Raw genomic sequence first — 21,294 nt, forward strand, 5'->3', positions numbered from 1 at the left:
GGCTCCGCTTTCTCTATGGTTCGGGCGGCGCGGAAAGAGTGGCCGCGCGGCGTGGGCCGGAAGAGCCTTCCGCTTCCTGGGCGGCCATCTTGGATTTCTTCCCCGGGGAGGCTCCGGAGGGCTCTGTGGCGGTCAGAGACCATGAAGCCCATTCCGGCGGCGGCGGCGCGGTGCCTCTCGGTGAGTAGCAGCGCCCCAGAGGCGGCGGCGGTGAAGGGGCGGGATTCCGGAGCAAGACAGGCGCCTGGGCCGGGGAAGGCCCGATGGAGGAAGCGCGACTCCCGCTGCCCGGGAGCGACCTTGACTCGGGCCTTCGACCGGGGAAGGAGGGGAAAGGGAAGGCCGGCGCCTCATCCATCTCCGGGCGCCGCTGCTGCTTCTCGTCGCTCCTCCTTCTCAACAGCCGCTTTGGGGAGGGAAGAGGGTGGTGACAGACCCCTCTTCTGCCGGGAGGCTGAAGGTCCCGAGGTCGGCCTGCCCCTGGAGCCCCAGCACCATCTGAAGCCCTCAGTCGGCGTTTCCCCTTTAGACGTACGCAGGACAGAATGCTGTTCGCTCCGGCAGGGGGAGAAATGACCGTTGAAAACGAAGGAAAGAAATCCCCGCACGGAAACACCCCCGGCCACAAATTAGTCTCCAGGGAGAACGGCTAAGCTATTTATTTATTTATTTATTTCGTAAAAAAATTACGCATCGCTTATTGCCAACAACGGCAACACATCCAAGTGCTTTACGAAAAGAGGAAACCAGAAAATTCAGGAGAAATTGCAAGAACAAGAAGCTAAAAGCAGATTAAAATTCACATCAGCGTTTCTAACTAAGCATCAGGGTAGGGTTGTCTTAAGTAAAAAGGTAAAGGACCCCCGGACGGTTAAGTCCAGTCAAAGGTGACTATGGGTTGCGGCGCTCAACTCACTTTTCGGGTGGAAGGAGCCTCTGTTTGTCCACACACAGGTTTCTGGGTCAGAGCAATAGGAGCTCACCCCATTGTGCAGATTTGAACTGCTGACCTTCTGACCAGCAAGTCCAAGAGGCTCAGTGGTCTAACTCTAAACAATGTTTTTAGTGAATGCCTGCTTGATATCCATAGACTTGGAACATGGACGTGCTTGTTCCTGGCATGTTTACTTTGTGCCAGTTATTTATTTATAACATACTACATATATTCTCCAGGGACCTCAAGGAGCCATACATATTTTTCTTACCCAGTTTTATTCTCACAAGAATCCTGTGAGGTAGTTTAGGGTGAGAGGCAGTGTTAGGCCAAAGGTCACCCAGTGAACGTCATGGATGAGTTTGAACCCTGGTCTCATAGGTCATAGTCCAACACGCTAACCACTACACCACATTGCTTATCTTTCAAATTTAATTGGTTGAAATGTGCATGGATCTAGCTTACCATTGTTTGTTCTCTCTTATTAGAGGAGATTTTATTCTCTCAAGACTGCACCTAAAGTTGAAGCCCCTGGAGGAGCAGAGCGGTCAAAAGTACTGCTGCACCCCCAGGATCTTGAGGTTAGTCTGAAGAGGAAGTTATTTTGCATTTTGATATTTATGCTAATTAGAGCAGCACATAGCGGAGCAGTGTGATTTCACGTAGACTGACGTGTCCTCTTATAAATGCAGATTGCAAAACTACCAAATGGCTTGATGATTGCTTCTCTGGAAAATTATTCTCCAGTTTCAAGGATTGGTGTCTTCATCAAAGCAGGCAGCAGATATGAGACCGCCACCAATTTGGGAACTGCACACCTGCTCCGCCTTGCATCTAACCTGGTGGGTTTCTTCTTCAACTTCTTTGACTTTAGATTAAGGAAGCAAAGTGTTATATTCAGCTTATTTAGTGTTGATATCCTAAAAGTGAAATTGGGAGGCTGGAAAGGGTGGGGAGGTGAGTGGAGTACTTTTGAAATTCTGGAAAAACAAACGTTTGTGCTACTGTGTTAAAAACCACAGAGGAGAATACTTTTTGTTATTTTCATAGGAGAAAAAAATTGTGTCAATACAAATTCAAGTAAAACAATTCTCAGGCTGTCCTGTGTGTAGCATCTACATGATGTGTTGCCATTTGCCCAGGCAGTGCTTTTGAGTATCATTATATTGCGCTCTCTCAGATATCCTTCTTTTTTTTCCTGCCTCCACCCAATCAAATGTATATCCTCTCCTATCACTTCTGCTTTATGGGCCATTTGTTGTCCCTTCTGCACTGATCATACTTGTAGGTGTCAGAGGTTGGCCACTGTAAGAACAGGATGCTGGACTAAGTGGGCCTTATTAATCCAGCCAGGCTTTTCAGTTAGTTGGCTTTAAAAGGCAAGTGGACAAATTCATTGATCTTCATCCCTGTGTGCTGCCTCCTAGAATCAGAATGTCTCTGAACAACAAAAAGGAGGGATGCTGCACTCATGATTTTTTGTTTCTCATGAGACTCTGGTTGGCCATTGTAGGAAACTGGATGCTGAACTAGAAGGACTTTTGGTCTACTCTTATTTTCTTTTTATTTTGCTCCTTCTCTAGCCTTTTCTGCCCTTTCCTCACTCACCCTAAAAAAAATCTCCTTACCATTCCTTATTTTCTGATATTACTTTCCTCTTCTGCCATGACATCTTCAGGCAAAGACAGAGCTGTCTTCAAGCATACTTCTACCATCACTGAATGTCCATTGCCTCCAGCCCTGAACGCTTCTATCGCAGGGCCCCTCTTGGGCACTCAACATGGTGTCACAAGAAGTCAAGGAGGTGGCCATAGTGATCCATGCCAGCGACTGGCACAAGGCTTGGGGAACCAGCAGTTCTGCCTCCTCTTCTGCACCTGAAAGTGCAAGGTGCCAAGAGCTTGGACCAGCTGCTTGTGTCCCTTTGCTGTTACTCCCTCCTCAGCTGGAGCAGCATCAGTTTATTTGAAAGTTTTGGGCTGCACCACTTTCCATGACCATCAGACACCATTGGAGAACAAGACTGCTTTCTTGTGTTAAGGAACAGTAAATTAGCCTTTCTGAATCTCAGCAGACCCTGCAAATGTATCCAAGTAAACATCTTCATTTTCTAAAGAAATGATTTCTTCCCTTAAGGAGGCCCTGCTGGCAGATATTTCTAAGGACCCGCAAGCACAAAAGTGTCAGACGCTCTTCTTCTTATTCTCCTTGTCTCTAATTATTCCAAAGGCTTAGCTGGCTTTGAGGAAGACCTCCCTTTATTAATGGAGAGGCTTTTGGCCGGAGCACTAGCAGGCTATTAACATGCTCTAGCACAGCTGCTCCTGGGTCCCCTGAGCAAAGTGGAGGCTGGCCAGCTGATTAGCAGCAGCCACCACCTCCCACTTCACACCTGACATGTGCGGCAGCGCAAAGATCTAGGCTGGCTTGCCTGCTCCTTTGCCCTAGTCCTGCACCACTAACTGTTATGAATTGCAGAGAGCCCTGCTGGATCAAGCCATTGCCATCTCTTCTAGCATCTTGTCATGGTGGCCAGCCAGACGCCTCTTCAAAGCCTCCAAGCAAGAACAGAATGCAAGAACACTCTCCTCACTTGTGATTCCCAGCAACCATGAAGGTTGAACATAGTCATCATGGCTAGTAGCTGTTGATACCCTTATCCTCCATGATTTTGTCTGATCCTGTTTTAAAACCACCACATTCTATCACTGTTATCCAGGTGGGAGAAAAGGAGGTGCAGTCTTGCTACTTTCAGTTTTGTCTGGTTCCAGCATAAGGATTAAGTATATAATAAGCCTTCTGAATTTCCATAGGGTGTTTATCTTGCAGCATAACACTGACTTAACATGCTCTGGCTTACTCATTATATCTGAACAGTTTAGTGATGCAAGCATTAGCTGTGTGTATTTGGTTACAATACCCAGTGGCCAAGTTAAAAGATATGGGCTAGATATGACTAAAGTTTTGTTTTGATGCCTGCAGTTGAAAGTGTAATGTTGGTTTTTCTACAGACTACAAAAGGAGCTTCTGCTTTCAAAATCACCCGTGGTATTGAAGCTGTTGGTGGTAGCCTAAGGTTTGTAATTGTTTAATACTCAACTGTGTTTTGAATAATTACATGGAAATGGGATTCCTCTGATTATGGCAGTTCATAGTTGGATGACTTGGAATAGCCCAAGGCAGAAGTACTGAAAATAAGGGTGGGTGGGTGGGTTTTTAAAAAGTGATTTTTCATGTTTTAATCTCAAGGCAGGCTTCACTTAAACATCTCTCCACTATCCAATTTTAATTGCACTTCCCCCTGCAATAGTTCTTTCAAAAATGACTCCCAGTTTCATTCTGGAGTTTAATTATTTTGTTTTATATGTGCTTCCTCAAGCATGTTGGTATGTAGAACCGTAGCACATGGTTCAACAGTGATGATATCAGCGCAGAAAGGAAGTGTAAGGACAGTGAAAGAGAGTCCTGTATTTTTCATATATGCTCATATAAACCAGGGGAAAGGAGTCAGATCTCTAGAAACATATGACTTTGCTTGGGGCATGATTCTCGCTTAGAGTGAGAAGTCAGGAGTGGCTGTGTCTCAGCAGGACAGCGCAGGCTTTGCATACAGAATGTTTTTGGCTCAGTTCCCGGCATCTCGAGGAAGGGCTTGGAAAAAGTCTAGTAAAAAATCTTGGAGATTTTGCCAGACTTTGTAAACAGTACTGAGCTAAATAGACCAATGGTATAAGGTAACTTCCAGTGTTCTGTCTCTTTTACTGCACCTGAAGCTGGGTTGCAGGTAGAGCTGGGCAATATATTGATATATTGTCTAAAACCACTTTGAAGTTCACATCGTGATAATTGTTTCATAATATTTGAGCTGGCAATATCGTGTGAATCACAATGTGTGTAAGGGCTAGGCCAGTGATGGCCAAACTTGGCCCTCCAGCTGTTTTGGGACTACAGCTCCCATCACCCCTAGCTAACAGGACCAGTGGTCAGGGATGATGGGAATTGTGGTCCCCAAAATACCTGGAGGGCCAAGTTATCAGGCGATAGGTGATATCTGGTTTTCAACATCGCAATAAATCACCAGTTAAACACTTCAATGTTATCAGCAGCTAAACACTGCAATGTTATCACCAGCTAAACATTGCAATCTACCACAATGTCTAAAATTAGGAAGGAACTATATAGAGGTGAACAGGACAATGTCCAGGCAACTGCTATTGCTTAGGGGCCTAAAACAGATAAATGACAATCTTATCAATCATCACACACTCAGTTTCATCAGCAGACAAGCCAAAATGAATCCCAGTAGGACTTTTGGTTCTGGGCTTGCCTACCAAATGGTGATATTCAGGACAATCCAAAGTATGCCAATGAGTCAGTGAATACAAATAATGTGGGACTGCCAGGAGACCTGCTAGGAGGCAGAAGCAGCTGGCCATGGTGGTGGTATGTGTCAGCAGTAGTGGTGACAACCTGCAACGCCTGGCGGTGGCGGCACAGTCAGTGGTGGCCTGCGAGTCCTCATGGCGGCAACTGGAGGGGGCAGCAGTAGCAGCGGCTTTTATCTCCTTATTTACTATAGTGTTATTGCAAACTCTTGTGAATCAGAATCACATGGCTTGTATCTGGTGCTGACCCTACTTGGAGTAAACCAATTGAAATTAATCAACATGGGTAACTCGTGTTCATTAATTTTATTGAGTCTACTCTGAGTAGAACTTGATCAGATACAACGCTTATGTCTTGTTTTATGTTTCTCAGAAGAGTTAGCATTGCATAATTAGTAGTTTATTATATGGTTGAAAGATAACTATTCAAGGGGACTCTTACAATAGGCAGTATACATGTGTACTAAATCTGCATGTGGGTATTGTGGTTTAAGATAGAAAACATTAATAACAAAACATTTAATTGTAAGCAAGCCCACAATAGGATTGTAAACAGAAGGAACCAGTAACCTCATATCAACTTTTGAAAAATGTACTTTTTCTTTTTTTAGTGTGACATCTACCAGAGAGAACATGGTTTATTCCGTTGAATGCCTGCGTGACTATATGTAAGCCTCTAGATGTGTAGCAAATCAGTTTTCAACGCATTCTGTAAGCATTCCCATTGATAATGCAACAGAACATCATTGCATAAATAATTTTTGTTCCTGCCCTTGAAATACACAGTTTGACTTTATTCTGAGCTATAAATAACATGGCACATGTTTTTCTGTGGGTCTGTTCCTAAAAGGATTGTCAGGAAGAAAACACATCTATTAATTCTGCCCTTGTTTGTTACCTAACTCCCTGTCTCTCTCTCCCCCTGCCCCCTGCCAGTATTTTGATTGATTGTAAGCTTTTTGGTCCAGGAGCCGTGTGTGTTTTCCTTGAGGTGCCATGTAGAGACTAGGTAACTTTTGAGTCCGGTCTTATATTCTCAGAAGGAATGCCATTGAAATTTGTGTTAACCCACTTACCTTTAAATTTTTATATTTTAACATCAGCTTGCCCTTGATCTTCTCTCTAATATTTTGGAGCCTCAGTTGTTTGATCCTTTCTTGATATATGTTGTTCTTCCTTTATTCAGTGATACCGTTTTGGAGTATTTATTAAATGTCACAACGGCCCCAGAATTCAGGCGCTGGGAAGTGGCTGAGGCCAATCCCCGTTTAAGAATTGACAAGGCAATTGCCTTTCAGAACCCTCAAGTTGGTGAGTGTTCCTAGTCTGCTGGGGGCTACGAGGAGTATTTCTTTTAAGAATGTACAAGTATGAAACAATCCTTTTGAGTGGAATAGTTTCCCCCTGCCTATAGGTGGATATCACAGTTGGCTTTCCAGGATTGTGCTTGAGAGAGGACTGTAAACGTCACTTCTCCAACTTAAATTTGTGTGCCCTCAACAACTGATACGGCTTTAAATTAATGATTCCTTAATCTTTTATTGCTGACATTTGCAGTGATAAAGGGGGCTGTGGAGTTCTTTCTTGGAAAACATAATTCTGTGCCAAGCAGAATTTAAGGAGCAGCATTTTTTAAAAAAATAAATAAATGTAGGGCTGCTTTTTGTGGAACAAAGGTATGTGTGATTTAAAACTCAGTGGACCCACACTAGGACCTTGGATATGCCTAAAAATATCTTTTCGATCCTTACCCAACATCCATGGTCCAGCAAACTATTTTGCAGATTGTTTAGACAGAGCTAAGTGACAGTTTGTTTCCCCAGGGTGGATTTGATTTGCATATTCTGCATGAACAGGGGCTTCCCCTTAGTATTGAAGGGGAAGCTCCACACAATCGATGAAAAACACATTTCTGCAGAGCACAGCTTGGGTACAAACGTTTCCCTACAATAAGTAAACAAACCTTCCATGTCTTATGCATAGGTGTTCTTGAAAACTTGCATGCAGCGGCTTATCGTAATGCCCTTGCCAACTCCTTGTACTGTCCAGATTACCTTATTGGGAAGATTACTTCGGAACAAGTAAGAGTTTAAACAGCACTTATTCTACTTAATTATTTTAGATGAAGAGAAACTTGGCACTAAAGACATCAACTTAATTGCAGCGTTCATCTCTTCCCTGCCCTCCTGTTGCTGTTTTGCTTCCAATTCTCATCAGCCCCGGTCAGCACAGCTTATAGTTAGGGATGATGGGAGTTGTAGTCTGGCAACATCTGAAAGGCCAGAGGTTCCCTGTCCCATGATTTATACTTGCTCAGCAAACCATAAGTGAAAACCAGGGTTTGATCCTGGTTTATGCAAGCCATCCTTTGCCTGCTTGAATGCAACTTTGGGTTCTGGAGATGTCTCTCTTCACAGAAGCAGTAGTAAAAGAACAGCTTAAATTTACCCTGAAAGTTTTTATTTGTAAGGAAGGTGCCATCTTTTTTGAGTACAGCGGTACCTCTGGTTACGAACTTAATTCATTCTGGAGGTCCATTCTTAAGCCGAAACAGTTCATAACCCGAGGCGTGCTTTTGCTAATGGCACCTCCCACTGCTGCTACTGTGCGACTTCCACTTGCATCCTAGGGCAAGGTTCGCAACCGGGAGCATCTACTTCCAGGTTAGCGGAGCTCATAACCCCCAGCGTTCGCAAGGAGGACGATATGTAACACAAGGTTCCACTGTACTGGTTTGGAGAAGAATTTCCTCCCCTATCTGAGTGTATTGATCCTACCTGGACATTTTCCCTTACTTTGTTTTGGTTGATTTTTCAACAGTGTAATCCTATGCATGCCAACTGAGAAGCCCCAGTGAATTCATTGGGGACTTCCCCTAGAGTAAATGTATGGGATTGCAGTTATAAAGCATCATGTTGCATTTTATCACTTGTTTCCACAAGCCGTTGCACTTAATCAAAATATTTGTGAAGATGTTTAAAACTGGTGTCACTTAAACCAGTTCTGTTCCGAAATGCCTCAAATGCTAAGGCTCCTCCATGTGCTTTTTTGGAAGTGAAGCACAGTTATAGTCCAGGCAAACAACTTAGATAAGGTAATTTTTTTAAAATGGCCCTGGGTAGCTCAGTTGGTTAGAGCTTGTTGCTGATAACGCCAAGGTTGCAGGTTCGATCCCCTATGGGACAGCTGCATATTCCTGCAGTGCAGGGGGTTGGATTAGATGATCCTCGGGGTCAGTTCCAGCTCTACAATTCTATGATTCCCATGTCCTGCTTATGAGTTTCTCGGAAGTATCTGGTTGGCCACTGTAAAAGCAGGCTGCTTGACTCGATAGACCTTTTGGTGTGATTCAGAAGGACTCTTAAGTTCTTATTTTAGTTATGTGGCAGAAATACTAACACGCACATCCTCCTTTTCATCACAGCTGCACCAGTTTGTACAGAACAACTTCACAAGTGGCAGAATGGCTCTGGTGGGGCTTGGTATGTAAGGCAAGATCTGTGTCTTGTGGCTGTACTGTGGTCTTTTAAAAGACAAAAACACCCTTTGCCGCAAACCTCTGGGTTGTTCGTCTGATGCTAACACTGCCTTTCAGGTGTCAGCCATTCTGACCTGAAGCAGATTGGAGAGCATTTCCTAAACATCCGCAGTGGGTCTGGCTCAGCTGGTGAGAAGGCCAAGTATCGTGGAGGTAAATGTGCTCTCTCTTTTTTTGGTACCTGCGTATTTCTTGATAATTCTGTAGCAGTGCTGCTGAATTAGATTGATGGGGTGTGTCCATCCTACCTTCTGACATCTTGCTGTGGGCCCATCATCTAGCCTTCAAACCTGCTGTACCTTTCACAAAGACCAGAGAATTCCAGCACATGTTATATGGCTTGTAGATAACTGTTCCCAATAGGCATGTTACAGTTCGCTACGTTTTTATCACATCCTTCCTCCAAGATGTTCAGGGTGGGGCATACATGCTTCACAGGAACATAGGGGCCAATGCTCAATGCTAGAAGATCTGCTTTGCATGCAGACGGTCACAGGTTCAATTCCCGGTATCTCCAAGTACAGCTGGGAATTTCCTGTATGAAACACTGGAGAGCCACTGCCAGTCAGTGCAGACAGTACTGAGCTAGATGGCTCAATAGTCTTATTCAGCACAAAGCAGCATCTTTTCTTTGGGGGATGAATGGTAGAACATCTGGAGAGAACCTTTTCTGAACCCCTGGAGATCTACTTCCATCAGCGTAGACAATACTAAGCTGGATGGACCCAGTGGTCTGATTCGGTGTAAGGCAGCTTCCTAGGACTCCGTGTTCCTAACTGCCAGGCTGGGGCTATTTTGCCATCAAGGGCATCCTTCCCCAATCAATCTGGTGCTCTCCAAACTCCCATCATCCCTGGTCATTAACCGCACTGGCTGTGGCTGATGGGGATTGTAGTTTTGGACTAGTAGTTTTGTAGTTTTGGGAAAAGCTGATCTAGGCCTTTGTCTTCTGCTCTTGCTGGCAGTGATCATCCAGAGTCTTGAGTAGGGAGATGTCTTTCCAGACGCTTGCTGATGTAACTGGAGATGTCAGGAAATGAATCTGGGACCTTCCCCCTGCAAAACAGATGTTATCCCACAGTGCTGTTCCTAGTTCTCCTCACAACAGTCACAGAGCATATGACTTACCTTTCAGTGGATTCCATTGGCTGAGCAAGATGTGGACCTAGGCTGCCCTTATCTTAAGACCAACATTAGCCATCACACCATTTTGGCCTGTGCACTTTGACCTGCTGCCTGCTGGGCAAGTGCCAGATTCTAAGGCTGCTGTAGTTTTTCAGGGTACAGAAGAAAATGAATTTCCTTGTCTACTTGATCACCTTGAAAATTCAGTTTCATAATTCAGTAGCCATAATGTGTCTGTTGGTGACTTGGGCCTTGAAGATCTATTGAAATTCTAAGCATACTTTGTGGCAGCAGCATTAACATCCTATCTGAAAGTTATTTTGGCTTCTCTCTGAATTTGTGTTATGATTGTGTTAGTTTTCAAACTGCATTCTAGGGAACTTTGTAGTTTCTTAGGAGGTGACTTGATAACACTACCAGTTTCATGGTGTGTTTGGAAAGGCTTCTCTGTGGACAATTTGACAGAGAAAATGCTATTATTGCAGGGATTGTTGATGTGTTATGCTTTGATGAGCATATAATGCCTCTTTTTGCCTCTCACTAAGGTGAAATCCGAGAGCTGAACGGCCATAGCCTTGTCCATGCTGCCGTAGTTGCTGAAGGAGCTGCTGTAGGAAGTGCAGAAGCAAACGCCTTTAGTGTCCTTCAGCATGTTCTTGGGGCAGGGCCTCTCATTAAGAGAGGAAGTAGTGTTACCAGTAAGCTCATCCAAGGTGTTGCAAAGGCAACTGCCCTACCTTTTGATGTAAGTATGTAGGCTTGCACCTGTGATTTTAATGTGAGCAAAAAAAAGAGCAGAGAAGTGTAGGGTTGTATCCATTGTAAGTCTTACTCAGAGTAGAACTGTTGACATTAATGAACCTAAGTTAGTTATGTTCAGTAATTTCAGTGGATGGATCTACTCTGTGCAGGACCAGCACTGGATAAAACCTGTACCCGTTTATATTTTGGGAAATGATTATTTGGGAAAAGCATGCACTGGCTGGTTAGTAGCCACCAAGCCAGTTTTAAGGCTCTGCTGCTTAGATACAGTGTCCTAATTATCTCCATTGCCTTGTAAGGATGCTACAATCCACTAATAGAACCTGGTTAGTTTTGCCACAGCCTGATAATTATTGGTTTGTGGTAACATGGGGGTGGGATGGCTTTTTCACTGGTGGTGTGGAATGCCACTCCTACTGAAATACGAGAGGCTGCATCAGTATTGGCATTCTGCCAACTGCTGAAGACACACCTGTTTAGCCAAGCATTTCATTGGACTTGGACTTCTCTTACTGGATTAATTATACTTTTTAACTTGCTTGTTTCTTTTTAATTTTAATTAAGGGTTGATTTAATGTCCCAATGGAACATCCCAATGGAATTGTAATTGTGTGTGTTTTTAATCAAGGATTTCATACTTGACTGTATAGTTGTTAAACCCAGTTAGAAGTAATTTTAGCATATAAGTGGCATATAAATTACTTGTTATTATCAGCAATGATGACAACAGACGTGCGGCAGATGTCCTTTTGGAATGAATGGAATTTCTATAAGGGGTCATGTGATAGAAGCTCCTAATGGTTTTTGCCAAATATTTCTTCCAGAGCTGCAGTGTTCAGTGCAATTTTATAAAGTATCTTTGATTAAATGAACCTATGGATTTATTTTCTTAAGTAATACAAGTAAATTTGCAGCACAGTGGTACCTTGGTACTCAAACGGCTTGGCTCCCGAACAAATCAGCTCCCAAACACTGCAAACCCGGAAGTAAGTGTTCCAGTTTGCAAATGTTTTTTGGAAGCCAAACGTCTGACGCGGCTTCTGCTTGAGTGCAGGAAGCTCCTGCAGCCAGTTGGAAGCCAAACCTTGGTTTTCGAACAGTTTGTGGAGTCAAACAGACTCCTGGAATGGATTAAGTTTGAGAACCAAGATACTACTGTACAAATAATTACAAAAGCTACATATGGCAAATGCCCTCTAAGAAGTGGCATTCCCCACTTCTCTCATACAAGGAGAATTTTTCATTTGAGATTATGGCTTCTGATTGTTTTAAATGTATGCACAATTACATACATTAACTAAAATATGAACAATCAATAATAAACTAATGATAACCCTATTTCCTAGGCCTATTTCCTAACTCTTGTTTCCTATTTTGAATTTTATCCTGTCTAAACATGGACTACTTTAAAATGCCAAAAATATTTCCGCATGAAGAAAAGAGCTTGTTGGAATATGCTAACTGAAATCATTTTTTTTTTTTCCGCAGGCAGCAGCATTTAATGTGAATTACTCTGATTCCGGACTCTTTGGCGTTTACACTGTATCCCAGGCTTCCGCTGCTGGGGAGGTAAGTCACCAGTTGGTTTTCTCAGACCAAGTTAATTGGAAGCATGTTCAGTCTGCAAGTTCTGATACGGATTTATTTAACAATTGGTAAGGTTTTATGACAAATGTGTGTATTCCTGACACTGCAAGGGGTGTTTTGCTTTCAGGAAGGATGTGCTGAAAGTAGAAAATGTGTCCTTAAGTTGCTATGGTCAGAGGGATAGAAGTACTTTATGATAGATATCTTTATGAAACATCTTGTAGATTAGCTTCTTTTAAAAAATCTCCTTAATTCACATGATTGTAAGTGGGCAAACAAAGTAATCTGGCTCTGGAAAAGACCATAGTGGAAGAACCCAGATTCAGTCCTTGGCATCTCCAGTTAAAAGAAAGGGATCTAGTAGCAGGTGGAAAGAAGCCCCAGAGGCCTGCTATTCTTTCTCACCCACCCACTTTCAATCCACCCATCCATGCCCCTGCAGCTTGCTCAGGGGATGGAACTTGCATTCACTCCAATTGGATATCCCCCCCCCAGTGCACATTGCAGATGCAGAAGGCCTGATCTAGCTCAGATTATCCCTGTATACAAATAATGTGAGGACCACACAGAGTGATCCTCCCTCAGCCCTACACACCCCAAGGGACAGCTCTGGCTGCATATGTCTAATAAAAGTTCTAGGTATATGTAAATAAAGTGGGGGCAGGGGTTGAATACTGACTTTTGTAGCCGGCAGCAACATATTTTTATGTTTTTGAATCAAGGTAATCAAAGCTGCTTTGAACCAAGTGAAGGCAATTGCCCAGGGTGGAGTCACTGATGCGGAAGTCACAAGAGCCAAGTAAGTTAGCTTACCAGAGCTATTCTTGTGACCTGTTCACAGCCCAAAATCGTATATTATACACATCCCTCTTTCTGCCCTGGCACACATTCCTGATATTCGGGAATTGTTGGTGTACATTTTAATCAGTTGTATTTTTAAGTAAAGTAAGAGCTCTCGTTTTTATGTCTAAATAAGAAACGTGCCTCTCATCTAGGACAAATGAGATAGGGTTGAGGCATTCAGGGAAGGCGGTGTAGCTCAGTTGTTGAGCACATGCTTTGCATGCAGAAGATCCCAGGTTCAAACCCTGCTTGCCACCCAGTTAAAAGGTTTGGGCAGCCTAAGATTCTAGAACTGCCAGCTGCTAGTCAGAGTAAGCAATATTGATAAGGTGAACAAATACTCTGAAATTGGCAAATGGCTGTTTCTTATGTAAAATATACATTATTGGACTACTTTTTTAAAAAAAGCAGCAACAGAACACTAAAATGTATAGAAAATCTACTTTACTCTTAAACTATGGAAATCTAATACATGATTTCATAAAATACATGATTACAACACTTTTTTTGGCCTATTTAACTGAGGGTTGTTTTTCCTCCCATGAAGCTGGATTTTCTCTCATGCCTGCCTTCAAGAATGCCTTGTGATTTCCACAGTCTCACGGATGACTGTTTTAAAGCAATAGGCATCCTGTAACTATGTCAGAATTACAAAGTGCATTGCAGATGCAAGTAAGAATGTCTATAAATGCACTCCACGTTATCCTTTTCCTGCTGATAGTCTGCCATCATATTTACAGATTCCTAAGCAGGCTGCTGTGCTCATTTTCCTCAATATTCTTGACAGAAACCAGCTGAAGGCGGCTTACTTGATGTCTGTGGAGTCTTCAGAAGGCTTGCTTGATGAAATTGGCTCTCAGGCCCTGGCATCTGGGGCATACACATCACCAAGTGCTGCGGCCGAAAAGATTGATTCTGTGGCCACTGCTGACATTGTGAATGTAAGTAAGGTGCCTGTAGATTACAACATAATCAGCAGCTTTGTATTTAGAATGGTTTCCCCTCTTCCTGTTTTCTGTAGCGCTGACAAAATAGATGACCTGCTTCTTGAGTTGGCCAGCAGTCCTCATAACCCTAATTCTGAGGGACAGGACTTTGCTCCGGTGACTCCCAGTCTCTGGAATGCCCATCAGAGCTGTATCTGTGAAGTGTTGAACTTAAATGTTTCCTTCCCCCCACACTTTCAGTGGCACTTGGCTGGTGTTACCCTTTGCGTTTGGGGTGTTTGCAGTCCTCTGTGTCTGGGTTTGCTTCTCATTTTTGTCCTTTGCCAGCTGCCACAGAGACCTAGATTTGGTATAATGCAGAATACAAATATATTAAATGAATGCCAACACTGGCTTTCTGCCCCACAAATGGCTCTTCCTACACCCACTGCAAGCCAAATTCTAATTCAGCAGTTCCTTTAAAGCTCAAAAATAGCCACTCTTCAAATACAGTGATTCTGTTTGCTGATTCCAAAGCGGATGATGCCTCAATCACCTAACATTTTGTCCTCTGCTATCTTTCTGCTTTATTTTTCAGGCCGCAAAGAAGTTTGTTAGTGGGAAGAAGTCAATGGCAGCTAGTGGGGATTTGGCAAACACCCCTTTTGTGGATGACTTGTAAGAAGTTGAACCCGAGGCACAGCCTCAAAATGGACTCTGTTCTAAGACAGTTGTGTTAACTGTCATTATCGTCCTGTATTATTTATGAGTTCCTAATGCTTTGGCGCTGTAGGTTACTTTCAGTACACTTACACCAAATAAAGTGCAGAGCTCATCCTCTTAACAGGATTCTCAGTATCTTTGTGTCTTCTGTATTGTTATGCACTTAAAGCATTTTCTATTGCTCTTACAGCAGCATCTGGTGTTTAATATGGAATTGTGTAGGTTGAGCACAACCCTGAGTATCTGCTTTTTTGTTCTGAACCAGTTTGGTCTTGTGGCTGCTGAACTGATTGAGGAAGCCCAGGTTAAAACCTCACCACAGCCAAGGGGTTCATTGGATGGCCTTGTGAGAGTCAAAATCTCAAGAGAATTGTTGAATGCCTTTAATTCTTCTAAAGTTCAAATGCTTAAAGCATTTTAAAACAATGGGGTATGTAAGTGTGCTTAATTAATCGTGCACACTTAACCTGCTTTAGGAACACAAAGAGCTAGTTGAAATGGGGTGTATATGTACAAAATATAATCCCTTTTTTGTGGTGATGGAGGGGATTCACAACTGTCAGGGGTTCAGGAGCAGAGACACAGGAGATGGAGCAAAGGAGGAGGAGAGCGAGGAGGAGGAATCCGAGGGGGGTGTAGGCAGTGACAGTGGTCAGAGAGATTCCACGAGTCTCTCCAGCGAATCGGAAGATTCACAGAAAGGAGCGCCGATGGCCAGGGCAAGGGGGGTGCCAAGGGGGAAACCCCAGAAGGAAGGGGCCAGCGGGGACTCCCTGAGCAGCAGTTGGAAATCAGGACCAGCTTCCCCACCAGAGCGCAGTGGGGGGGAGGAGTCCCAGGCATCGGGACCAGTGTTCTCACCACCAGAGAGAGGAGATGAGTCAGGATTGACCACGCCTCCATCGGAGAGCGGGGAAACGGTCAAGAGGAAAGTCACAGGCTGGGCGCACGCGCCAAGTTCAAATGTACAGCCGAGCGGCACAGCAGGTAGCCCGGATAGGGAGCCAGGTCCTAAAGCCCGCCGGAAGGAAGGGCAAGACTCAGGGGGGTCAGCGTCAGAAGAGTCCAGGAAGGAGGAAACCCCAGGGGGCAGAAGGACCCAGAGGAGGAAGGAACAGTGCAGGAGGTGGAGCCGGGCTAGGATCTTAAACTGGTGCGGAAGGGATAGTGACTCAGAGGGGACTTCGCCGATCTAGAGTCAAGACGTAGGGCTGCACGCTCTGGGGTTTGAAATGGAAACTAAACTTCAATAAAGACTTTTGTACATTACATCAACCGGGCGTTGGTCCTCTGTGAGCTGGGACCTAGAGGCAGCTCTGACAGTAAGTCCCCTCTCACACCTTTAAAACCTCGCAACGTGAGGGAACGCAGCGAGGGGCGAAGATTGGTGCTTCGCGAGCTCACGAAAAGGAGGCAAAATGACTACCGAAGAACACATAGCCAGCCTGCGGAACGCAGTGACACAACTTAACGCGGAAATTTTGGCATCCAGGAAAAAGGAGGCGGAAGCAGCGGCTGCCTGCCAGGATCTGCGAGCCAGGTTAGAAGCGTTGACTACACAGGGGCTGCCGGGACCCAGACCAGAGGGGATTGGGCTGGGGAAGAGAGGAGGGAGCCTGGTGTCTCCTTTCAATGGGAATCTGCAGCAGTATCCTAACTTCAGAGCAGACGTGATTTATGCGCTAAAGTTGCTGGAGAAGGACTTTAGAGATGAGGAGGAGAAGGTAGGCTTCATAGTCAGTCATCTCCATGGAGAAGCTAAAGCATGGTTGTGCAATCTCTGGAGAGATAAGGATTCAGCCCTCCAGAATGCGGATGCCTTCATTAAATCGATGGATGCGTGTTTTTTGTCAGAGATTGATGTAGATATCGCCAGGAAAGAGGTGCATGGACTGAGACAAGGCAGAGCCACTGTGAGACAATATCACTCCCGTTTTTTCGCATTGGTCAACGCACTGGGGTGGGAGAAAGAGTCAGCTGCCGTCAGGGACCTGTTCTGGGAGGGGCTGAACGGTGCTGTGAAAGACGAAATTGCAAGGGGGGAGAGACCCCAGACCACCAAAGATGTGGTGCAGAGGGCGCTAACGATTGGGGTGCGCCTGGAGGAACACCCTTGGAGCAAGGAGGAAGGGCGTTGGGGACGCACGCCAGCAAGAGCACCGCCCTCCTTTCCCAGGGAAACAGCGCGCGCTCAATCCACGCCTCCGCTGGGAGGGGGAGAAGAGCCGATGGAGATAGGCGGTGCTAAGGCTCAGTCAGCAGCCGGAGCCCTAACGCCGGGAGCAGTCAAAACGAAGCCTCCTAGAGGGAACAGGAAATGTTACATCTGCGACAGTGCTCAGCACATGGCGAAAGAGTGTCCCCGGAGGATTCACAAGCACACTGCAGCCTCAGCAACAGTAACAGAATCAGTTCAGCAGAATGCACCACAGCAGGGAAACGGAATGGTCTGGCTGGAATCGGAGGCACTGGGGCCCAGCCAGACAAGTCAGTGAAGCAGTCCCCAGGAATTTTACAGCCCACAGACCCCCTCCCACCCAAACCAGTTGTGCAGCTCACCACATCCCTCCAGCTTCCCAATGGGCTCACCATGGAAGTCCCTATTACCATTGACTCTGGCAGCAATGCAGACTTTATCGGAGTGGATTTTCTCAAGCAACACAACGTGGCGCTCCTGCCGGCCGCGATGCCCCTGAAAGTAGTCACGGTGGACGGCAGAGAGCTACTGGGAGGGCAAGTGCTGCAGCAGACACCTCCAATGGTGATGCGAATTGGTAATCACCGCGAAGTCATCAGCTTCAATGTCACCCACCTGTCAGACACGCCCATAGTGTTGGGCATGAGTTGGCTGGACAGGCACAGCCCGGCATTAGCATGGTACCAGCGTCAACTGACCTTCGGCTCCTCCTACTGCGCAGAACACTGCATCCTCGCTAACGCGGAAGAGGAGGGGCACGAGGATGAACCACAGCTTAACTTAGGCATGTTGCAAGCAGTACCCAACAAGTACAAAGAGTTTTTGGAGGTTTTCTGCGAGAAGGAAGCGGACAAGCTGCCTCCCCACAGACCCTACGACTGCAAAATTGACCTCCTGCCGGGGGCGACGCTGCCGACGGGGAAACTATTCCATGTCTGAGGATGAGCTGCAGGAACTCAGGGAGTTCATAGATCACAATTTGAAGCGGGGATTCATCCGAGAATCCAAGGCGGTAGGGGGCAGTCCCGTGTTTTTTGTGAAGAAGCGGGACACGCCCCAAAAGAGGCTGGTAGTTGATTACAGAATCTTGAACTCGAAAACCAAGCCCTCAGCCTTCCCCATGCCCAAGATCGACGACCTGCTGGCGACGGTGAGGAAGGGTCGCATCTTTACTAAGTTAGATCTACGCGGAGCGTACAATCTCATACGAGTGAGGGAAGGTGACGAGTGGAAAACGGCCATGTTTACGCCGCTGGGCACCTATGAATATAGAGTTATGCCTTTTGGATTGCAGAATGGTTCCCACTGTTTTCAGGCCTTCATGCACCATGTCTTAGCGGGTCTCCTCTACAAGAAGTGCGTCTGCTTCCTGGACGACATCCTGATCTTCTCGGAGTCGCAAGAGGCCCACGAGAGAGATGTCAAGGAAGTTCTGCAGCGGCTGAGGGACCACAGGCTTTATGCCAAGCTGGAGAAGTGCCAGTTCGACAGGACGGAGGTGGATTTCCTGGGCTACAAGCTGTCCGACAAGGGACTCGCCATGGACAGCGCCAAGGTCCGCTCGGTGCTGGACTGGAACAGCCCGCGCAATCGGAAGGAGGTCCAGAGGTTTGTCGGCTTTGCCAACTTCTATCGCAAATTCATCAAGGGTTTCGCTATGCAGACGGCGGCCATCACCGACACCCTCAGTTCCAAGAAGAAGAAGTTCATCTGGACTGAGCAGGCGGAGCAGTCCTTTCAGAAACTCAAGCGTCTCTTCGCGTCTGAAGAACAACTACTACATGTGAACCCCACCAGGCCCATGAGGGTGGAGACGGACGCCTCAGACAGAGCCGTGGGGGCCATCCTGTTGCAGCAAGACCACCAGGGGGACTGGAGCCCGTGCGCTTTCTACTCCAGGAAACTCAGCAAGTCGGAACAGAACTACACCATCTGGGACAGGGAGTTGCTGGCCATTCATGCAGCCTTCAAGGCGTGGCGGCACTTCCTCATCGGAGCCAAACACACGGTGCAGGTCTGCACGGACCATAAGAACTTGGAGTACTGGCGCACGGCGAGGTTCCTGAACCAGAGGCACATCCGCTGGGCGGAGTTCTTTGCAGATTTCGACTTCAGGATAGAATACATCCCGGGAGACAGCAACATCATGGCGGATGCGCTATCCAGGAAACCGCAGTATCTAGAGGAAGAGGCACCGGCGGCGGCCAAGCACATTTTCGCACCAGAAGCGTGGGCATGCGCCTCAGACGGTGGACCTGGACGCGGTACGTCGCGCACTGCAGACGGACCCCTTCGCTCGAGCCAAGATGGAGGAGGTGCGCAGCGGCACAGCGAGGGGCGACGAGTTCCAGATAAGTGACGGACTGCTCATCCGCAAAGGGGCCCTCTACGTGCCGGGAGACGACCTCTGAGCGAGAGTACTGCAACAGTTGCACGACGCGCCCAGTGCTGGGCACTTCGGCAAAGAGAAGACGGTGGAATTGGTAGCCAGAGACTTTTGGTGGCCCAAGATGCGGGGGGAAGTCGCGGATTATGTCAATAGGTGCGACACCTGCCAAAGGGCCAAGCCGGTACACAAGCCACCGGCGGGACTGTTGGAACCGCTACAGACACCGTTCGAACCGTGGGAGAGGGTGGCTCTGGACTTTGTCACTGATCTGCCCAGCTCGAGGGGGAAGACAGCGGTACTCGTGGTAGTAGACCTGTTCACCAAGATGGCCCACTTCATTCCTTGCGCGAAGGTGGCCACAGCGGAACAGACAGCCAAGCTGTTCATAGACCACGTGTTCAAGGTGCACGGCCTACCACGGTCTATCCTGTCCGACCGGGGGCGCCAGTTCATCTCCAACTTCTGGCAGAAGCTGATGGGCATCCTGAACGTCAAGGTCAACCTGGCGTCGGCGAGACACCCGCAGACCAACGGACAGGCAGAAAGGGTCAACGCCGTCATGCAGCAGTACCTGAGATGCTACGCGAACCAGCAGCCATCGACCTGGGTGGACTACCTACCGCTGGCCGAGTTTGCCTACAACAACACGAAGCACGTGTCCACGGGGGTGACACCGTTTTTCGCCAACAATGGGCGGCATCCCAGAACCTTCCCGGGTTTAGAGAAGGTGAGGGAGGGGGAGCCGCAGGGAGCAGAGGCCGTGGCAGCGGAGTTACAGGAGGTCCACGAGCAGCTCAGGAGGCAGTTGGAGTTAGCAAAACAAGCTTACAAAGTGCAGGCAGACCGACAGGAGAGTTGGGGAGGACATCCGGGTGGGGGAATGGGTCTGGTTAGCAGCCCAGGCAGTCCCGGCCAGATCGTTAGCCAAGAAGAAGCTCAGACACAAGCAGCTAGGGCCATACCAAGTCGAGGCACAGATCAACCCAGTGGCCTTCCGGTTGACACTCCCGGAGGGATCCAGAATGCACCCGGTCTTTCATAGATCAGTGCTAACGCCCTACAAGGCACCTCACAGGTTTCAGGCGCCAGGGACAGCACCAGAACCGCTCAGGGGGGCACCTGAGAAGGGGGGGTCGCCGAGAGGAGCCACTCAATGAATCCACAGAGATTTTAGACTCGAGGTGGGGGGAGGAAGGGATAGAATATCTCCTCGCCACAGAAGACACCCCAGCCAGCGCCAACAGGTGGGTGCCGGAGTATGCAGTGGAGGAGCAGTGGCTCAAGGAAGAATTCCATACCATTTTCCCGCACAAACCCATGCCAGCGGATTATTTCGACGAATATCTTTTCACGCCCACACTCTCAGCCAGCACTTTCCAGGGTTTCTCATCAGCGGAGGAGACGACTCCGGGGACTAGTTCCCCAGAGGGATCGCTCTCAGGGTTTGGCACGGGAGGGTCTTATTGGTGGGAGGATCAATCCAAAGTGGGCTGGCGCAGAGACCTGCCGAAGGGACCTTGGCACGCAGTGTCGTCCCAGGAACCAGGGGAAGAGGGGGTCTTGGGGGATCTGGGGGTGGCTCCAGGTTTCAAACACGCCTCCCAAGAGATGGAAGCAGAGGAGATCGCCGTCGATGAGCCCATGCAGGACTTCCCGGACTTATCCCGATGGCGGCACGCCACGGGGGACGAACTGTATCCAGCGCTCACCCCCACAACACTGGAGCTCCCGGAACCCGCACCTGAAGAGGGGGAGGGGGGAAGGGGGGCTTCGAGGGGGGGAAGGATGTCAGGGGTTCAGGAGCAGAGACACAGGAGATGGAGCAAATGGAGAGCGAGGAGGAGGAATCCGAGGGGGGTGTAGGCAGTGACAGTGGTCAGAGAGA

General features: G+C 47.2%; 2 protein-coding genes across 3 annotated transcripts in view; one reads left to right on the forward strand and one right to left on the reverse strand.

Annotated features, from left to right (window-relative positions):
- UQCRC2 (ubiquinol-cytochrome c reductase core protein 2) lies at positions 1–14,944 on the forward strand. The gene is made up of 14 exons (XM_083711637.1): positions 1–180; positions 1,423–1,515; positions 1,627–1,776; positions 3,946–4,010; positions 5,931–5,987; positions 6,506–6,630; positions 7,303–7,400; positions 8,744–8,801; positions 8,915–9,010; positions 10,528–10,727; positions 12,233–12,313; positions 13,054–13,130; positions 13,962–14,115; positions 14,699–14,944. Exons 1-14 carry the CDS (start codon positions 16–18, stop codon positions 14,780–14,782), a joined length of 1,503 nt encoding a protein of 500 aa, XP_083567763.1. The 5' UTR covers positions 1–15; the 3' UTR covers positions 14,783–14,944.
- Positions 13,602–21,294, reverse strand: part of PDZD9 (PDZ domain containing 9) — an 18,548-nt gene continuing 10,855 nt past the window's right edge. For both annotated transcript variants that reach the window (XM_083711666.1, XM_083711665.1), the window contains exon 6: positions 13,602–14,461. The gene's annotated coding sequence lies outside the window, so the exon portion shown is untranslated. The remainder of the gene's footprint in view (positions 14,462–21,294) is intronic.

The sequence above is a fragment of the Podarcis gaigeae genome (assembly GCF_964106915.1).
Source record: "Podarcis gaigeae genome assembly, chromosome: 14".
Classification (NCBI taxonomy): domain Eukaryota; kingdom Metazoa; phylum Chordata; class Lepidosauria; order Squamata; family Lacertidae; genus Podarcis; species Podarcis gaigeae.

Bases quoted from the DNA above. Each gene is read 5' to 3' on its own strand.
- UQCRC2 (XM_083711637.1), top strand. From the start codon at position 16: ATGGTTCGGGCGGCGCGGAAAGAGTGGCCGCGCGGCGTGGGCCGGAAG. The intron at 1,777-3,945 runs GTGGGTTTCTTC...GTTTTTCTACAG, and splicing joins TCCGCCTTGCATCTAACCTG to ACTACAAAAGGAGCTTCTGC. The intron at 5,988-6,505 runs GTAAGCCTCTAG...TCCTTTATTCAG, and splicing joins GAATGCCTGCGTGACTATAT to TGATACCGTTTTGGAGTATT.